The sequence below is a fragment of the Ambystoma mexicanum genome, chromosome 7q, assembly GCF_040938575.1.
Source record: "Ambystoma mexicanum isolate Mex_15411 chromosome 7q, UKY_AmexF1_1, whole genome shotgun sequence".
In the NCBI taxonomy this organism is placed as follows: Eukaryota; Metazoa; Chordata; class Amphibia; order Caudata; family Ambystomatidae; genus Ambystoma; species Ambystoma mexicanum.
In genome coordinates, this window is record NC_090941.1 from 753,513,097 (window position 1) to 753,532,116 (window position 19,020).

The 19,020-nt window shown below is 44.8% G+C and overlaps 1 protein-coding gene across 1 annotated transcript in view; it reads right to left on the reverse strand.

Annotated features, from left to right (window-relative positions):
• CUL5 (cullin 5) overlaps window positions 1-19,020 on the reverse strand; it is a 1,916,374-nt gene that overhangs the window by 1,156,674 nt on the left and 740,680 nt on the right. The window contains exon 10 of the mRNA XM_069640617.1: window positions 1,103-1,210. Coding sequence (XP_069496718.1) covers window positions 1,103-1,210 — 108 coding nt within the window. The remainder of the gene's footprint in view (window positions 1-1,102; window positions 1,211-19,020) is intronic.

Sequence of the window (19,020 nt, forward strand, 5' to 3'; positions counted from 1 at the left end):
AGTGGGCAACGTATGCGATGAACAACAACCTTGCGTGCTTCATCCACAGACTGGGGTCAGACCCTTGAGTTCCTCAGGAGGACTTGTGAGCCCAACGTCTCAATTACTGGACTCATTTTAAGCTGCTCACAGGATCACTCCAGTGATTCCTCCAGGATGTGTGCCAGTATCTGCCGGGTTGGGTTTATTTATATAGCGCTCCAGACCCAGGAGTAAAAGGGCGCTTAAGGACAGGTTCCAAAAGTACAATATATATATAGAATTTGCAGTTATACAATTTGTAGAAGTAATATACAATATATACAGTCAGAGGTAGTTAGTTTGGGGGAGGAATTGGGAAAGTCTAGCAAGTTTGCATGGGTTGTGTTTTGTGATGTATACGGTTTGCAGAAAATCAATAAACATAGTTAAAAAAAAAAAAGCTGTTGTGCTGTTCTTATTCCAAAACAGTGGTGCTTACCAGCCTAAAGCCTCTGGCTGTAAGGGGAACAATTATCCATAATGGAATTGGAAACATAATTGCTCTTTGGGGTTTTGCCCATGGCAGGATCTCCCCAGTGCTCTACACAAGTTCTTAAACATCGAACCAGTATGTCCGTGCATTACAATGCAATACATAGTTCAAGATTGTCAAAACCAGAAATTGCGTTCTTCTGCTTTAGTATGAACTCCCATTATTAGATACCCAGCCTCCAAGTGATGGATGCGCTATGTAAAACAAAAACATTTGAAAAAATATTGAGTTTACCCATACCATTGGGGAAGGAGAAGCTCCTTCACAGCACACTTTTATTACAGCAATAGAACGATTGAGATACAAACAAAAGAACTGTTTGCAGAGAATAAATAACTGCACAAATCATGCTTATATTCCTGTAGGTTTTCATACCATACCAAAAACCTTCTGCAATCTTTTCAAGACCGTCATAAATTATATGTAACTGGTTTCCATGTCTTGTAAGCACAAAATAGAGGCAGTTAACCTTGCACGCTTAAATGTACATATTTTAATTCCACATAACACCAGATGCTAAAACAAAACAGCATTTTGGATTTTGTAGAATTTGTGCATCTCAACTATATGACAAATGCAAAAGCCTACCTTATCCCTTGCAGTAAGAAACCGTGGGTCATCCTGGAAGGCCTCCTTTACAAGCTTACTAAATCGATTAAATAATGTGAGCAACTGTTCCACATATTTTTCAGAATCCTACAAAAATAAAAAGGAAAGAATTTAAACATAACATTCTTATAATTTAAAATGTGTCTTAATTCGTACAAGATTTCCGATGTCCAATATACGATCCCTCCAGCCCCACGCCTTTCTGCAGCGCCTTAGAAAATGCCTTGGCCCTTTAAAAGGTAAAGCGAGGAGGACTCCAGTACTGTCCAAATTGCTGTTTTCCGACATCTTATGGCCAAGGCACAAAATCCTTCTTAAGACTGCACGTTTTTACCAAGGATCTAGGAAGCTAGTATAATGTATATGAAAAACTGAGTGTGTACAGAGAAACATTACCTTATCTGCAGACTTGGTCACAAGCCAGGCAACGCAAAAATGACTGAATAGAAAATGAAGTGCGTGTCGGTAATCGAAGAAAGCCTTTGACTCAGTACTGGTGTCACCATAATCTACTTTTTGATGACTACAAACATACTTTTGTTCCCTACTTGAGGGGGATTCTCATGTGAGAAGGAGGACAGGAAGGATAGAATAATTGTATGGTCAGGCTTTAGGATTCTGACAAACACGCTAATGAGTGTGTCCTGGCTTATAATGTCCTTCAGGGGTGAAAAGGGAGTATTTTTCTGTCAAGATGTTTGAGGGGAATTTCACCAAAAATCTTAGTTAGGCCAAGGGTGTAAATCTATCTAGCCCCATACGCGTTGATGTCCCCCTTAAATCCCATGATTCGCTAATATATTCAACTCAAAGCAACTTCAATTGTGAAATAGTGTTCCCTTATCAGAAACAGACATAAAAATAGAGCAAATAGTGACTGTTCATCCGGAAAACAGTCTGCAGCAATAAATACAAAGTTAATCCAGCCAGCCATTCAGCTCAGGAAGTACGAAGTTATAATGCAAATCAACACAGAGCCAAGGTACACTAGTTAAAGGACTTCTGTCACCAACCAAACAAACTGCTTCCTCCAAAGCAGGTTCCAAATACAGCCATTTGGAGCTAAAGTAGTAATGCTTGCAGTTTGACCAAACATCTTTTGGTCTATACACTCGAACCACTAGCTTACCATAAGACTTCTCTTGATTTCTAAAATACATCCCAAAGCCAGTGACGGGAAGAATAGTGGGACCTTCCTCCAGGCCATGCCTGCACAATGGCTCACCAGAATTCTTTACAGTGTCACAAAAGTCATGGATCCAGTGGCAAAGGTTCAACCCAGTCATATGTATCAAGTTAAACATTTTAACTGTCACGATGGGTGAGTGGAACTCCTATAGGTCCTAGGTCAGAGGTCTACAACCTTTGGCTCTCCAGATGTTTTGGACTAAAACTCCCATCAACCCTGCCAGCATAGTCAAAGGCGAGGGATCATGTGATTTGAAGTCCATCAGGAGAGCCACAGGTTGCAGACCGCTGTCCTTGGTGGAAATCAAAATAAAGGATGCTATGATAAAGATTTCAGGATGAGTCAACTCTTGGGGTCGAACTAAATATTGTGATTTTTAGCATCCAGCTTGTTTCTTGGCAATCTCAGTTCAAGGGATGTAGTGCCCTATTCACTTCCCGGCCATCATGGTTCTCTAGATAGCGCCTTACACATTACTCGACAATACGTCCTCCCTTGCTTCATGGTAATCATACGACCTCCCTTGCTTCATGGTAATTGTCAGGCATAGGTAGTCTCACTCACTAGCCAGGGCTCGTTGCTCTAGGCCGGCTTTAACACCTTTAAACTAACACCTACTAGCAAGTAACTTCTTCCCCCTTTCTCAGGTTTTTGTTAGGCTGTGATATTACCAGCCTCTAGCCAAAGATCACTCATCTTTGATAACTTTTTTCAAGCTAAGGACCTCAAGCTTTTGTAAAACAAAGCAAAGTCAGCAGTGCTAAATGCACTGTAGAATGTTAACAAAATATGCTCACTGAAAATGAGAACATTGCTGGGTCTTCTCAAAACAGCGAGATGGTAATAAATCTGGTTTCAGAAACTGCTGGTAATTATATTTTTTGAAAATAAAAAAAATGTATTAAATCAAGCAAACCGGGATATTTGTTATTTCGATTTAAAGTGTGGTTCACGACTACCCAATTACAAGTAATATAAAAAAAAAATCTAAATGTAAGATCATTCACTAGCAAGTCATGTCCACCATTTCCCTATTCTGCAGCTCAATATCTATTGAAAAAGAAGTTTGCTAAATTACTATGTTTTGCCACACTGTCTTAGCATTGCTGGAAAACTTTGAGAACCAGATATCTATTCTTTTTTTCCCCCATCAAAATTGTTTTTATAGCTTTTTTTGTGGTGCAAAAAAAAAAACAAATGTTGCAAATGTACTACAACATCAACGCACAGGTCCAGTTAATCAAAACCACTAGACAGTTGTGGCTCCCAAAGACTGATCATTCTCTAAGCTACTGTCCCATTTCCAGTGTCCCCTTCCTGGGCAGACTCTTGGAGAAGCAGGCCATCTCTCAGCTTATCCACCACACTGAATCGGTTGGTTGTCGCCAGAGGCAATGAAACTGCACTCCTAAACACCCGTTAAGACTTGCTCTCTAATCTCGATTTCAACTCTCCTTACGGTCTCATACCTCTTGACCTCTCCTCTGCCTTTTATCAGGGTGGCATGATTGACCGTATCAATCAACTCTGAAACCCTTGGCATCACGGACCTGGCTCTGGACTGGCTGACCTCCTTCCTCTAAACTACCTTCCCAGGTTCAACTGGGCGCTTTTGTCGCCACCATCTCGCTCTCCACCTGCAGTGTCCCTCAGGGCTTCATTCCCTCACCTTGGCTTTTCAACATCTACCTTGCCTTCTCTCCATACTTCCAGTGTTCAGCAGACAACACGCAACTCTCCATCAAGCTTCCCTCCCCTGCCTCCTTCTCTTCCTCTCTCATACCAAACTGTGTCTGCTACTCGGACTTGGTGCACTGCGAACGATCTCTGCCTTAATGCCAGTAAGACCGAGATGCTGCTCATTGGGACTCCAGCTCCCACATTTCCCCTACACACTGGCTGCCCTCCATGGGACTCCCTCCCCTCACCCTCCTGTGAAGCAAAAAACGTTGCCTCCTTCTCCTCCTCCTCCGCCTCCTCTTCCGCCTCCTTCTCCGCCTCCTTCTCCGCCTCCTTCTCGACTTTCGATCTTTTAGACCATAAAACTCTTAACGCAAGCAGTGCATTTTTCCGATCAAGCAGCTTCCTGGATCACCTCGTTCCTAGAAGGTGGATCAATGAAAGTCTTCTCAAACATAGAAAATGCAGCACCCACCATCATTCACTGCGGAGTCCCACAGGGTTCTTGTACCACCCCATCTCTATACAATCTCTTTACTAGGCCCCTTTTTTTTAATAAACTAGATGCACTTGGGAACGCATACACAAATTATGCTGATGCTACGCAGGAGCTCCTTCCTCTAACAGGCTCATATGACCAGGACTCTTCAGCGCTATGTCAAATCTACTCCACCATCCAAACATGGATGGCCACAAATGGCTTATGCCTCAATAGAGATAAGAGAGATTCTTATTCTTGGCCAAAAGACCACACTAGCTAAGCTAGACTGGCTCTATTCCAACTTTAGCATTGACAACTGCATCATCCCAGTCCTATCTTCTGTAAAGACACTAGGGGTTCACATAGATGTCACATTATCCATGAACAAGCAAGTAAGCGCTATTGTCTCTGCCTCCGCCTTAAGTACCAAACTCATTAACTGTCTCTCAATAGCCAGAGCCACCATAGGTGCCAAGCTTGGATATTGCAATGCTCTCCAGGCAAGCACCTCTATAAAAAATAAACAGAACCAAAATCACCCAAAATAACTCATTAAGAGCAGCTTTAAATATCCCAAAAAGAGACCACATCTCACATGCTAGGCAGGCAGTTCACTGGCTCCCAGTCACAGACCGCATCACCTTTAAAATCCTCACTACCACACACAAGTGCCTTAACCTTACTGCACCTTCCTACCTTTCAGCCACTATCCAGAACAATCTCAGCCAGGCCCACCAGAATGTGCTACACCAATCAACTCACCGTCCCGCGCATCAATAGGGCTAAAGCAGGAGGGATAGGCCTTCCCATACTTCGCACCATAGCTCTGGAATGCACTCCCCACTGCCCTCAGAGCCGAAACTTCTATCCTTGCCTTTCGTAAAAACCTGAAAACTTCCCTCTTCAACTAACAATCTACCCTCCCCCCTTTTTATCCTCCACTATGTAAACTGTAAAATGTACAATAAGTATGTCCGTTTACTTGCAACTAAGATTCTGTTCACTCTCTGTAACAAGCGCCACGATGCCTTCGGGCTGTTGCACGCTCTACAAATATGAATAAATAAAATCTCTCCAATGGCTCCCAGTTGCTGCGAGGATCAAGTTAAAAACCCTCTGCATCATCCACAAGGCTTTCTGGGGCCATGGACCCCGCTAAATCCAACTCCCTCCCTAAATACCTCCCTGCTAGAGCCCTTCAGTCTTCCAGCTAACACCATCTGCAGATCAGATGCTTCTCCAAGCAGAGAGTGCGGGTTTGGGGGGTAGATCTCTGCTCCGCAGGTGCCTCCTTCTGGAATAGCCCCTCACCCCTCTCAGACTTGAGCCAGATCTCCTAAGTTCCAGAATCTTCTCAAGACCCTCCTTCCCTCACCCCTGCCCTGCCAATTTCTCCCCCCTCTGCCTCTTGACTGGCTGCCTGGTTCCTTCAAATTGTTACAGGGTACCAGGGCCTCCCTTACCAGTCTACCCCTCCACTTGGTCTCCTCTGAACCCCCCCCCCTTTGCACTTGCCCTTCTGGGCTCCTTCCCCCTGCACTAGCCTGACTGTGCCTGTGCCCCCTAACCCTTCCAGCCCGTTCCACGCACTTTGCACTTGGGCCGTCTACCCCTTTACTCTTCTCCCTCGGCTCTGTGCACCTGGCCTCCCCCGGCACTAGCTTAACCCTCTGGCATTCTCCCACCGCTGCAGTCTCTCCTGCACTTCTATTACTGCACTTCTATTACTGCACTTGCACGATCCAAATGTCAAGGCCTAGGAGGACCGTTTGTTTTCTCATCCCATCCCAAGATGACACCTAGAAACACTTGTGTAAAGGCACGTTATAAATACCAAACCATATATTTCGCCCTCCACCCGTCTGCACCTTGACACACATTGAGTATAGGCGCATTATAAAAACCCAATAAATGAATATGGGGAATTGGCTATTGCCGCCATAATTAAATTATATGGAAGTATTTCAGCAGGTTTAATCACCTCTTGAGGGAAGAATAACGGTGTCCAGTCAAAGGGTCGAAACAAAATGATCTAATGCCTTTTTTAAATGTTTTTTTGGGGGGGCTTGGTAGAGGTAAACATTGGGTTACAAATGGGGGTTTATGGGGGACCCCCCCAACCCCCCGCACCCCCTAAAAAAAAAAACAAAAAAAAAACAAATTTAGATTTTTGGGTTTTCGGTCCTTTTGATTCGAAACAATTGCATTTCGAATCTTTTCATTCGACCCTTTCACCTACAACCACAATAACAGTGAAAGGGGGCCCATTCCTGGATTATAACACCAAATGTTAAGACTGGGCCCTTCCTTTTTCCACCATTTGGTGATTGCCATTCTCGCTGCTGTCAGCAAGTGTGATACCAGGGAGCACAGGCCCCTATAAGGGTAGCTTTCCTTGACCACTTCACCAAGAACAACGACCAAGATATCCACAGGTAACATAACACCGGTATTGGCCTTGATTTGGCAGAGGACCACCCCCTTCCAGAACACTTCAGACTTTGTACAAGACCACCAGAGGTCAATCAGTCCCTGGCTTGCCACATCCCTTGCAAAGTCCTCAGCTATGAGTGACTCCCAAGTAACGTCCCTGTGGCCATGGACCTGCCCACACAATCTGCGGTATCCAAGCCTGACGCCAACATCTGGCGGGAAGCCTCCCTGCCATCAGTCACCAGAGCCCGGAAACCATTCCGCATCACTACCTCAGGGATGTGCTTGGCTGCTCCTGCCACTGCATACCACAGCCAGGCTGCCCGGCACAAACATCTGTTTGCCCAAAGTGTCATGTGAAGGGTACGGTAGGAAAGTGGATGTCTAAGTTTGGCCACTGACCCACCAAATTTCAGGGGGCGTGATGATAAAAACAGTTTATAGTGACTTTTTCGAATGCCATATTTTCAAAATGCCATTTTCCCGATGCAATTTTGCTAAAATGTTTTTTTTCAAATGTTTTTTTTAAAAAAATGTTATTTTTGAAATGGGGGGGGGGTTCCTCCCCAACCCCCCATTTTTTTGTTGATACTTTTTTTTTTTTTTAGTAACCAAACTAAAATAAAACTTCTAAAATAAAAAAAATAACCATTCGAAGAAAAAAAATTCGGCATTTTGTTTTTGAAAAAATGGCATTTCGAAAATATGTTTTCGAAATATTGACTGGATACCGATAAAAACACTGGGTCAGAAGGCGTTCGATGTTACCTTGCCAGATCTTTGTCCGCTGTCGCAGCAGAGACAGGTTTTTCCAAAAACTCGGTTTACAGGTGGTCTCCACTACCTCATTCACGGGCAGCAATGCCTCCTTAGAGGCATCATTCGGGATATCACTAAGTTTGTACTGTATCTTGGACCACTCTTAGGCATGATTTGAGGATGTCCTTGGACTTGGTATGTGTTTTATGGGCTATGGGGTCTTTTTACTCCATAGGGTTTCATGTGTTTTTGGTATGTGTGTTACACAGCACCCTCAGTGCAGTAACACAGGGATGTCATAGTGACTCCCAAACATAGGATCCATACCCTGGGACTGACTACTGTCTCCCAGGGCATGTAAAGTCACCATTGGATTTACTAGTCTCAAATTATGGACAGAACCAGTACAAACCATCATATTGTGGAAGTACTGGTAGGGGTCATTCGATTTACCCTGGGTCTGTTCCCAAGGGGGCACGGTGCCATCCCCTCTTCTCGAGTTTCTGGTTGGTGGCAGTGGTTACCACGAGATATATTCCTTTGGAATATTTACTATGGGATTTTCCCATTGATTTTAAACGCACCACTTTTTGGTGCAATGTTAAAGATACCGCCGCTTTATTTATTTAATATTAAATTCACGGTTGGGTCTTTTTGCCAGAACTCGGTTTTAAATGGCGTTTGTGTTCGCCTCTGAAACTCTAACCCAAGTTAAGTCCTTTGTTCCACTTTTTTGGCGGGCTTCTGCACAGAAGCCCTCCAAATGGTGCCACTCTGTCTGGGGTCTACAGGATGTGTGGGAGGGGGATTAGGCACCCTGGACTGAGTTGGCTCGGCAACTCAAGTCGCACTCTTGTGTGATTGGCCCAGTGGTGAGCCGGCCGGCTCACCACTTAGCATGTTTGAGTGACAGCCTGGGCTGATGAATGGGGGTTTTCTGCATAAAAGCAGGGCTTTGGGGACTGGAACTTCAGAAGTCGCCACAGGACCTAAAGAATCAGAAGAGGGGAGAAGCTGAGCCATCTACGACGACGACACCACCGGTGGAGCCCTGCTGTATGAACTCACCACTTTCCCCAACAACAGAGGAGATCTACTTCCAGGAGTCTCTTCTTCCCTTCGAGCTGGTGGGACCAACCAGTTCACCTTTTTCGCCTTCCAGGACGTCTCGTGGTCGAATTGCCCGTGCCAAGCACCCCAGCAACCGGATAGCCACGTTCACCACTGACCGGGAATAAAAGGGTCATACCTTTTACCGAGAACTCTGTGGCTGGTTTCTTCCCTGGCAGTGAACGGCCTTCAGCTTTCCTCCACGTCGAGATCATCTTTTCCTCTAGACGAAGCCACAACTTGCACCCGCTGCCAGGAACAACTGCCCCCGCTGGAGCTTTCTCACCACTTTGAGGTACTGTGTCCCGCCTGGCCTCCCTTGCAACAGACTGTCCAAGCTGTCCTGTAAATCCTTGACTTTCAAACTGGGTTGGCCTCTAGACCTGTTAACCAACTTTTCTGAACTGATCCAACTCCATTTTGAACTTTCTACAAAGACGTTTAAAGTGCATTTCCACTGTGTGATCTTGGGCACATTCAGCCTTGCTCTCTCCAAGAGTGGGCCTGGCCTATGTACTTTTGGCTCTACAGTAGACCCTGCCTTTCTAACTATCTGTGGTTACTTGAAAGTGTTGGTACCATGTAATTTTCATACTCTGCCTTTTCTCTCCCTTTTTAACCAAATTATTGGAGTGCCATCTTAGTTCAGCGCTCACCTCTGTTTTAATAATAAGTGGTGTGTTTTCTCCAAGACTTGTCGAATAATTAATCGGGGAGGTGTATATACTTATAGTGATTGTGTTTGAACTTGCTTGCCATATTAGTGCCAGTGTATTTTTACAAGTGTGTTTTAAATAAATAACTCTATAATTTTAATACCAAAGCTCTGGTCAGTGTTTGCTTGTTCTACTGTATTTCTGGCCCTATTGTGTATGCTCTATATACTGCCTAACTCTTCTTGAGAGAAGTCTGACTGCTCAGCCACAGCTACCAGGTAAATCTGGGTGGTGCAGACTGCTACCAATTGGGTTCACTGCTTACTCCTGTAGTATTAATCTTTTTGCAGTGTTCCCTAAGGGAACTGTACAGGTTTCTGCCTAACAGCTTGCCCGGAGTGGGAGCCAGCAAGATATCCATCACAGGTGACATGTCCAACCCACTGGTTACCTACAGACCCTCAGCTAGTCTGAACAAATCCTCCCCTACCCTGTAAAATTCTTCGGGGAATATCCTACCTGGAAACCATGGGCTCCAAACTAAATGGTACCTGATCACCCTCCTCATCGCAGATGTAATACATCTTTGACATCAAGGCGTCTCTTGGAAGGGGAGCATACTCCGGGGGAGCTTCGACCACACTGACTGATGTCGATCGGTGCTGAGGAAGTGGAGACTGTACCCAGCGCCGGGAGCACTGCGCCTGTCGGCACGTCTATCAGTCACATGGAACCTTTGGTCGGTAATGGAGCCTGGCATGGGCCCAAAGGCATGAAGGAGTCGACTCGAGCGGATTCCCTGCCAGTCACAACAGATGCAGTGGGACCGATTGGCACCCCGGCCAAAGCCAGAGGCGCCTTTGCTGGAGCTGTCAGCATCTTGGCAAAGATGTCAATCATCCTTATTTGAAATGCCTCCAATTCCTCTTTTGTGGTGGACTGGGTGGGACAAGGGACTTTTACCTGCCGTTACGGGGACTTCGGACGGAGCCTTCGGACGCAGCCGACACAGAGCCACACTGCACCCAGTGGCAGCATAAATGTTTCAGAAGAACAGCTGTGCTAGGATAGGATTGTCATGGATGAGGAATCTGTGGGAGGAAATAATCCATTACAATAGGCATTTTAGTTGACAATTGTTAATCCATTGTAAGGATAAATACTTGGTATTGGTAAAAATGACGTAAAAGGTGTATCCCTTAAAACTGACTGCTCTATGAGCAAGAATCCAACGCAACATAACAGCATTTACCATATACACTTTTCATATCGGGGACCCAAAAAGAAACAAAACTAAATATGTTTATGTTTGCCAGGCCTCATACAATATAGTTAAAGATTTTTTTTTGCCTTTACCCAAACAGATGGCCACAGTAGTTTCTTTGTGCATTTCACGTAGGAAATATAAGATCGTTGGACATATCTTCCTATCAACTATTTTTTTCCAGAGTCTTTCCCTGTCGACACAGTCCAACGCCTTTGAGTGGTTGATATAGCAGGCATATAGTTAAGTGTCTTTTTTATCTAACGTATCCGGGATTATGTGTTTTAGCATTACTAAATTATCAAGGGTACTCTAGTTCTTTTGAAAACCGTTTTGCTGGACAGGTATAAGATGGTTTTCATTGCTCCATATGGTTACATTCTCATCAATTGCCCTGGGAAGACCAGCATCCCAGTAATTCTGCTGCAGTGACTATTTTTTGGTGCTGGGGGAATATTCTCCACTATACCACCGAGGTCGCAATTCAGGGATGGGGAAAAGTACTGGTAACTTTTTCCCCATTCTGAATTACTGCCACTTTGCTGCCCTTTTTACTTGCACTGCCAACCTCTTACCAAAGTTCATCCATGGACAGTGAATCAGATTAAGGCGGCCATGTACACTAACAACTAATGATGTGCTGACCTCTGAAAATGAAACCAAAATAAAACTGTGCTCGATACGATGAGTCTCCCCCCCCCCTTTACAAGCTAACTCAGGGGAGCTAATGGGCATTACACCGCTCGGATCAGTTCTCTGAGCTGTAGCTACATCTCTGCCCCCTCCAGTGCATTGTCCACGGGCAACGGCCTTCACCACCAGATCTCTGGAACCCGCACTACTCCAAAGGGGACTTGTTGAAGGCAATGCGAAGACCAAAAGTCCTCCCCTCTCCGCGACAAAATCACTAACCAACCCGGCAGTGCAGCCTTGTGCGAGCACAGTGCTGACTGCACACAATGATCCAAGGGTAAGAGGGGCAGTCCCACCGGGCCTTTCACTGCCCCACTGTTCTCGTTAGGAGCAGAGAGTCCTTGTCACACCCTAGCAGTATTACATTACAGTCCCTTCAGTGAGCTGCGTTTGGCCCAGTGTAGAGGCAGCTCCATCAACCGCACAGTGGGATGAGGAGAGGATGGGTGCAGATGGGCCGGCTACGCACAGACTGCCATAGCAAAATTTCCACTGCCACACCAGACACACTAGTAGTTCGGGAGGTGCAACACATGCAGCCAACAGGATTTTTTCTGCAGGAGTACTGAGAGTTGCACGAAGCTACCAGACTAGGCAGCCTTTTAGGAAATATTTTCTTTTTGCTGCTTACCTCCCCATACACTTCTATGGCACACCCTTTCTTTTTGCTATGTTTTGAACCCTATCCTGACGTTTTGGAGGCAAGTAAAACATTCTGTTTTACTTCCCTTGTCCGTCTACTTATTCTTTTGAGGAAAATGATGATTTCCAAAGACTACCAGTACTGATAGATTGTCTCGCTCTTTGTGAATTTCTTGTATTGTTACAATTGCAGACATCACCTTATAGTGAAGAGCAGTAAGGATACTCTGTATCCTTAAATCTTTTGATATAATGGCTTTTCGGTTACCTTTATTACAATATGTCTAAGACAAGGTGGTGACAGCAGTGATATTTGTACAGTTTTAAAAACATTTTACTCTATCACTTTTGAATTTACCATTAATTGCTACTAAAAGCGGGCTAGCACCCTAAAATGGCTGTGCCACAAGGCTTTACACTTTCTTGGCCATATTGTTCTTGGCCTTATGTCAGGATTTGCCTTGTACGAAATGGCTTTTGCGGGCTAAGGGGTGGATTGTGTGTGGTGCCAGAGGGGGAGCAGGGTGGGGGGCTGCGACTGTCTAGTCCTCATCCACAACCCTGTTGCATATTTTCGGAAACTTATTTTCGAAACCATTGTTGAAACACATTTTCAAATGTATTTTTTTTAAATTTTGTATCTTTTATTGGGGGTTTCGTTAGTAAAAAAAAGTGTTTGAAAAAAACATTTTCGGCAAAATGGTTGAGAAAATGGCATTCGAAAATAAGACATTCGAAATAGTCACTATAAACCGTTGTGGCCAGTGGCTATCCATGTTTGGATAACCACTGCCTGTTCTAATAGAGCAGATCCTTACAATTGGTAGGCTTGGGCATGCTCCAAGCCAAAATCTCAGCTAAAAGGAAGGCTCTTGCAGCTATTCAACAGATTGTGGTTGGAGCCAAGGAACTAGGAGGACCTTCACCCTGTGTGACAGGACGCCTGCTCCTGCAATTTCAGACTTCTTGCATGAACGGAAGCCGTTCTGGGCCTGCTCCTTTTATCGTCTATTGAAGATCGCCTGTTGCCACCTGGCCGTGGGGACTCCCATTGCAACACTCCTCTGATCCCTCTAAAAAGAAGTGCAGCCTGAGGACGACTCAAGGGTGACCCCTGAAACTGACCAGCATGGACTCCAGTGCAATCCCAGTGAAGCCCTCCTCCTCTGCCTGATCTGAAGAAGAACCCAGTCAGTGATTCAACCCCATGACCGGTTGGAACAACCAGTCTGACCCCTGCTCGAGTATACGTGCCTTCTGATCCTTCGGCAGTGTCTGTGGACCAACCGGTGGGCTGGCAAGCTCTCTCCTGTTCTACTTTATTGCAGCTGTTGCAGTTCCAAGTGCATTCTTGGAACTTGGAGGTTCCTAAACTTGTGTAACAAGATGCCTGCTACTACATTTTCAGCCTTCTGTAAGGTTACACAGGCGTAAAGTCCTGTCCCTAAATCACTCTTTCTTGACTTTGATCGGTAGAGGCCTGATCAAGGATCTCTTCCAAGGACTATCCTGAAGACTTGGATTGAGAGAATTTACTTTCCAGAACTTTATCTACATTTTAGACTCTTATTATTCATAACCACCGGCATCACCAATCTCTTCATAAACCAACCTGTGAAATATCTACTTCGGAACTGACGACGTTTGGGCACAAGGCCCCAAACCATCTTAAGAATGGAATTTTATAAAAGAGCTAGGAAAGCTGTTCTATAATTATCCCAAAGTGATCTTTATGTTTCTAATGCATATGAGAAATTACCTGTGTTTCAGTGGTTATTGAATCAGATGCTATTCCATTTACCCCAAGGGTGAATGTATATATTTGTTTTAGAAGGGTTTGTGTGATAATATTTGACAAGAGGTTTTACCTGCTTAGTGTGTATTTTAAAGGCCTAAACAACTATTCTATATTTTATAGTGGGCAGTCTAACTAGAATTATTGGTGTAGCTCTATGTGGAATCATTGTAGCCCTAGACCATTCTCTCATCCTTCCTGAGACTACGCTCTGCAACCTTACCTTGAAAAGGTTTGGCTAAACTCTTAGTGTCTTCCCAGTTCACCAGGATAGACGTCCTCTCAAAAACCTCCCCTAGGGCTGATATTGGAAATCCATCTTAACAGCAGCCATCTTGTTTGTGGCCCTCTATCGCACCCTCCTCAAAACATTCTCCTGTAGACATGACATTGAATCCCGTTCCTCCAGGGGGAGCCAACTTATTTTCCCTGGGTAAAGATTCTTTCTGATTCAAACTTTAAAAAGCTTTCAAATATAATTAAGGAATATTTTGAACTGAACAGTACAGATGGGATGTCCTGAGAAACTATACGGGAGGCTTCAAAAGATGTTGTCTGGAGGAATGCATTATATTTTCCTCGACTTCACTTAGGATGTTTCAGGCACAAAAAGCTGACCTGAAATAAAGATTCAGTCTTTAGAGAAAAGACAAAGAGATTAACATCCATAAGATTTATCATCAACTACATACTTGTAGGGGTAATTGTGTAGCTCCTATTCACTGAAAGAGCAGAAGACCACCTACATAGAGAAAAACGGGTACTACAGAAAAAGAAAATACATTTGTAGGCATACAAAATTAAAGTCAGATTAAGACATATATGATCAAGCAGATTAGAGCTCCAGAAGGGGTGCTGTTGACTAAATAACGAACAATTGCAGGCCTTTGTACATGGTTATATTAACTCACACACAGAACAGTCTCTAGATTCTTCTTTAGAAGCAGACAATCTTTGTCATATTCAAATCCAGACCATAGCTGCCACCCAGTGGAAATACTTCGAGAAACCAATCACCATACAAGAATATGTAAAAGAAGCAACATTATGCTTCCTCCTTTCTAATGGTCCTGGGCCGGAAAGTTTTGATCTATCCTTTAACCAAACCTTTGTCTGAATTCTGACTTCCCATTAGCCAAGGTATATAGTTCATTTTGGTCTGCTGGGCAGATTACCCCTTACGTGATGGATTCTACCTCTAATAGCTAAACCACAAAGATCCTGAGGAATAATCTTATTATAGAGCTATTATGCTTTTAAACAAAGATGCAATGATCTCCGCAAAGGTGATAGTGGGAAGTATAGCACCTGTTATGTCACTCTTAGTACATCTTGATCAAACTGGATTTATCCCACAAAGAGAGAGAGAGAGCAAACATTCGTAGAGTAATCAATGTGCTAGAAATTGCTATGGTGTTAAATGGCCCCATCCCTCTCCTTTTATGTGATACAGAGAAAGCTTTTTATAGGGGAAACTGGTAATTTCTTCATCATGTCCTGTTGAGATTCGTATTTGGTCCATCGATAGTTACGTGGATTTTGGTCAACTTTTAGACTGCTAAAACCAACAAACGAATGCTATCTAAATCAAACCCATTTCAAAGAGGTACTCATCAGTGCTGCCCATTTTCACCTCTGATCTTTACAATCATGATGGCGCACGTGGCTCAAAGTGATTAGAACCAATTATGAAATTCAAAGTATTACGGCAAACTCAAAACACTGCAATCTAGCAGTTTACACAGATTACCTATTCTTCTTTATGCATAGTCCACATGAGTCAATGCCTGTGAATTAGATTGATTCAAACTAGTGCAGGGCTTTGAAACAATAGAGCAAAGTTAGCAGGTTTAAATAAAGTCGAATAAAAAGGAATGAACAAGTTCTACATGACTGATATGGAATACCATGTGCAAGGAACAAAACCTGCATCTCAGTAATGTTCTTTCTGATGGATGTCGCTCCCACGGTTTCCTCATGTATAGTATTCTACCTCCAGTGCCAGCCACTTCCGGAACCTTTTCCTCAACTAGGGGCACAGCACAGCTCTGCGCCCCACAGTGGATGCAGCGTCTCGACCACCAGTGTATATATAGAGATGCCGTTCCCCATGACCCAAGTTCTACTCTTTTTCCCTAGAACTGAGAGGCTGAGGGTCTGTTGAACAAAAGAGGTGTACAAGCTATCCGGCAAGTGGCACAAGTTGGGAGTGCGATCAAAAATCTGAGGTGGGCACATTGATGAGAAAGAACATTACAGAGATTTAAGAAATGTGTTCTTCGTATACATTCCTTCCTCCCATGTATTCCTCGTCTTTGATAGGCTCCCATAGCAGTACATGAATCTGGACGAGGTAAGAAAGCAAGTAGACACAATCTAAACCCAGAAAACTGAAGCACTGCTCAAACAAAGAGCACCCTGCCCTGACAGGGAATCAAAGCAGATGTGTGGCAAACATGTGCAATGAGGCCCACATGGCCACTTGGCAAATGTCCAAGAGAAGGGCCCCTCTGCCCCAGTCCCCAATCACTCTCTCCAGGGAAGAGGTAGCAGCAAGCCCTCTTGTTAAATGAGCCCTTTGATTTTCAGGCACATCGTTCACAGCCAGATTGTAGAATTCTGAGATCCAGAGGATGATCCACCTTGACAGGGTCTGTTTACTCACAGCCCTGTCAGCATAAGCACCATCATCAAGCACAAAAAACTGGCCATCTTTCCAGACTTCCAACGTCCGAGAGACGTGGTAGCCGAGTGTCCACACTGGGTCCAGCCAACGGAATCGTTCCCCCGTCAAAGACAGGAGGCAGAGGAAAAAAACACAAGAGATGAGAGAGATGAGTCTGAAACCACCTTGGGGGTTGAAGGACAGTCACACTCTCAAAGTCACCTCCTTGGAAAGGGAAGTTTTAACAGAAAATGCCTGAAGCGCTCTCACTGGTCTCACGGATGTGATGGCTACCGAAATCAAATTCAAATCCCACGAGTGAACAAAAAATTGCCATGGAGGAAACTGGTTGCACAACATCCAGAAAAATCTGAACAAAGAGCCCTACTTGCAGGTCCTTTTGAAGACCCCTTTGCAGTGCCAATCAGAAGGCCTGTCCGGGCAAAGTAAAGTAGAAAATCCAGGTTCAAGGAGGCAGGAAAGGTGAAAGGGCCCAGACCCTTCTAGCGACACAAAGTCCAGACCGTATGCCACTTGCAGGCCTCAGCAGCCAAGTATGAAGGTTCAGACTGAGGAGGTTCGGATGCAGAAAGTTTGGATGAAGGACCTGTTCCTCCAACTGAGAGAGCAGGTCCACTCTCCTCAGGAGGCGCCAAGGAAGGTAATTTTGAGAACCTCTGTACCATGTTCTCCAGGCTCAGTACAGAGCGATCAAAATTAATATGGACTTGACCAGACGCAGTCTTCTGAGAACTAGCAGAATGACAGGGATCAGTGGAAACAGATAGATGTCAAAGTTCCACTTGATAGTTTGCGTCCCCCTGAGCACCCTGCAGTGGAAATTGCCTGGAGCAGGGTGGGCAACAGAGTTGCACACCAGATTCAATGCAGTTAACACTCAGTTTTATCAATTACCCAAAAATAACTCAAGTGAGCAACAAGCTTGTTTTCCCAAAATAACAAAAATAAGTCTCTAAAGTGCCCTCTTATAAGGGTTACTTATATAGGGATGTATGCGGGCCCTTCTTACAGCTCTTCTCGTTTGCAGTCTAATAGGCCCAACAGTATTCAAGTTCCTCATGATCGTCTTATTCCAGCAGGTCAGAAAATCCAAAAAGACACAATATGACATTTCCTTCCTCTTTTATCTGTGGTTTCCGGCACCTCCCGCCAATCAGCATGTATCTCTTACTCTGGACTAATCCCCTCTGTGGGCAGGTAGGTCCCACCCCGACCCCTCTCCACCGGGATTGCCGGTCGCTATGTTGCCTTTCCCAGCACCCATGAGGTCTGAGACGTGCCTGCCTCTTCGGGACCCCTGTATTCTAGGCTGCCCTCATGTACTTTCCCCGCTGGTGAGTAGTATGGTGCAATACATGTTTGCATGGTCTGGTGTGTTTCTGCGCAGCCACTTCTCCTTTCGGTTTTGATCCGAGGCTGCAGTGTCCTGACAGGACGATGCACCCTTCTCCTTGGCACCAGGGCCCCGATGTAGGAAACGCGTTCTGAGAATCTCCCCATTGGAACGGTCCTGTGTGATGTAATTGCTGAGCCCGGATTGAAGTATGAGACGGACCCCGTTGCGGAGGCATCTCGGATGCTTCCCTCCTGGTTCACCCTTTCTATATGCCAGGCCGTCACCGCGAAGCAGCTCGTAGCCACATCTCGCATTCAGACACTGCCTCATATGCAGAAAAACTTGAATTTACTGTTGACACTGGAAATGAAGAGGTCTACCTGAGGAGTGTCTCAAAAGAAGATCTACGCCAGGACAGTTATAGGTCAAAGGATCGACTGCAAAGGGTCGAATGACAAAAGGTTCAAGTCAATAGTCTTGAAAACAAAAGGTTCGAAAACATTTTTATTTATTCTTTTAATACATTTTTTTGGGGGGTGGGGGTCCCCCCCAACCCCTGTTTTTGTGTTAAAAACCACATTTTTTACCTACACAGAAACCCAAAAATAAATATATAAATGAAAGAAAAGTTCAAACCTTTGGTTTTCGACCCTATTGACTCTCACCTTTTGCATTCAAGCCTTTGACTGGACACCCTCCAGAACATTGTGGCAGAGCTTCCACTCCAAGTCTAATTCGGTCTGCTTTAGACAATCAGTTACAATGCTCTCTGTCCCAGCTAGATGGGCTGCAGTCAGACAGGTCGTTATTCAGAGCCCAGACCATTCGCACTGCTTCTCTGCACAAAGGCAATGAACCCAAACCCCCTTCTTCTTAGGGGTGTACACCTCAACCATGTTGACACCCAGGACCAACATGCACTAGCCTCACACCTAGGGGAAGAAGGCAACCAAGGCCAGTGGGATCGCTCTCAGTTCCATCAAATTGAGGTGTACCTGTGCTTCTCAAAAACAAAAGTTCACTCACTGTAAGGTCTGACAGGCGAGTGCCCGAGCTGTTCAACATCTGTGACCACTGTCCGTTGGGGCCAAGATTGGCACACTGACAGCTCTCTCAGAAGGTTGTCAATCAAACCATCATACGAGATCTTGAGACACACTGTTCGAGACAGGA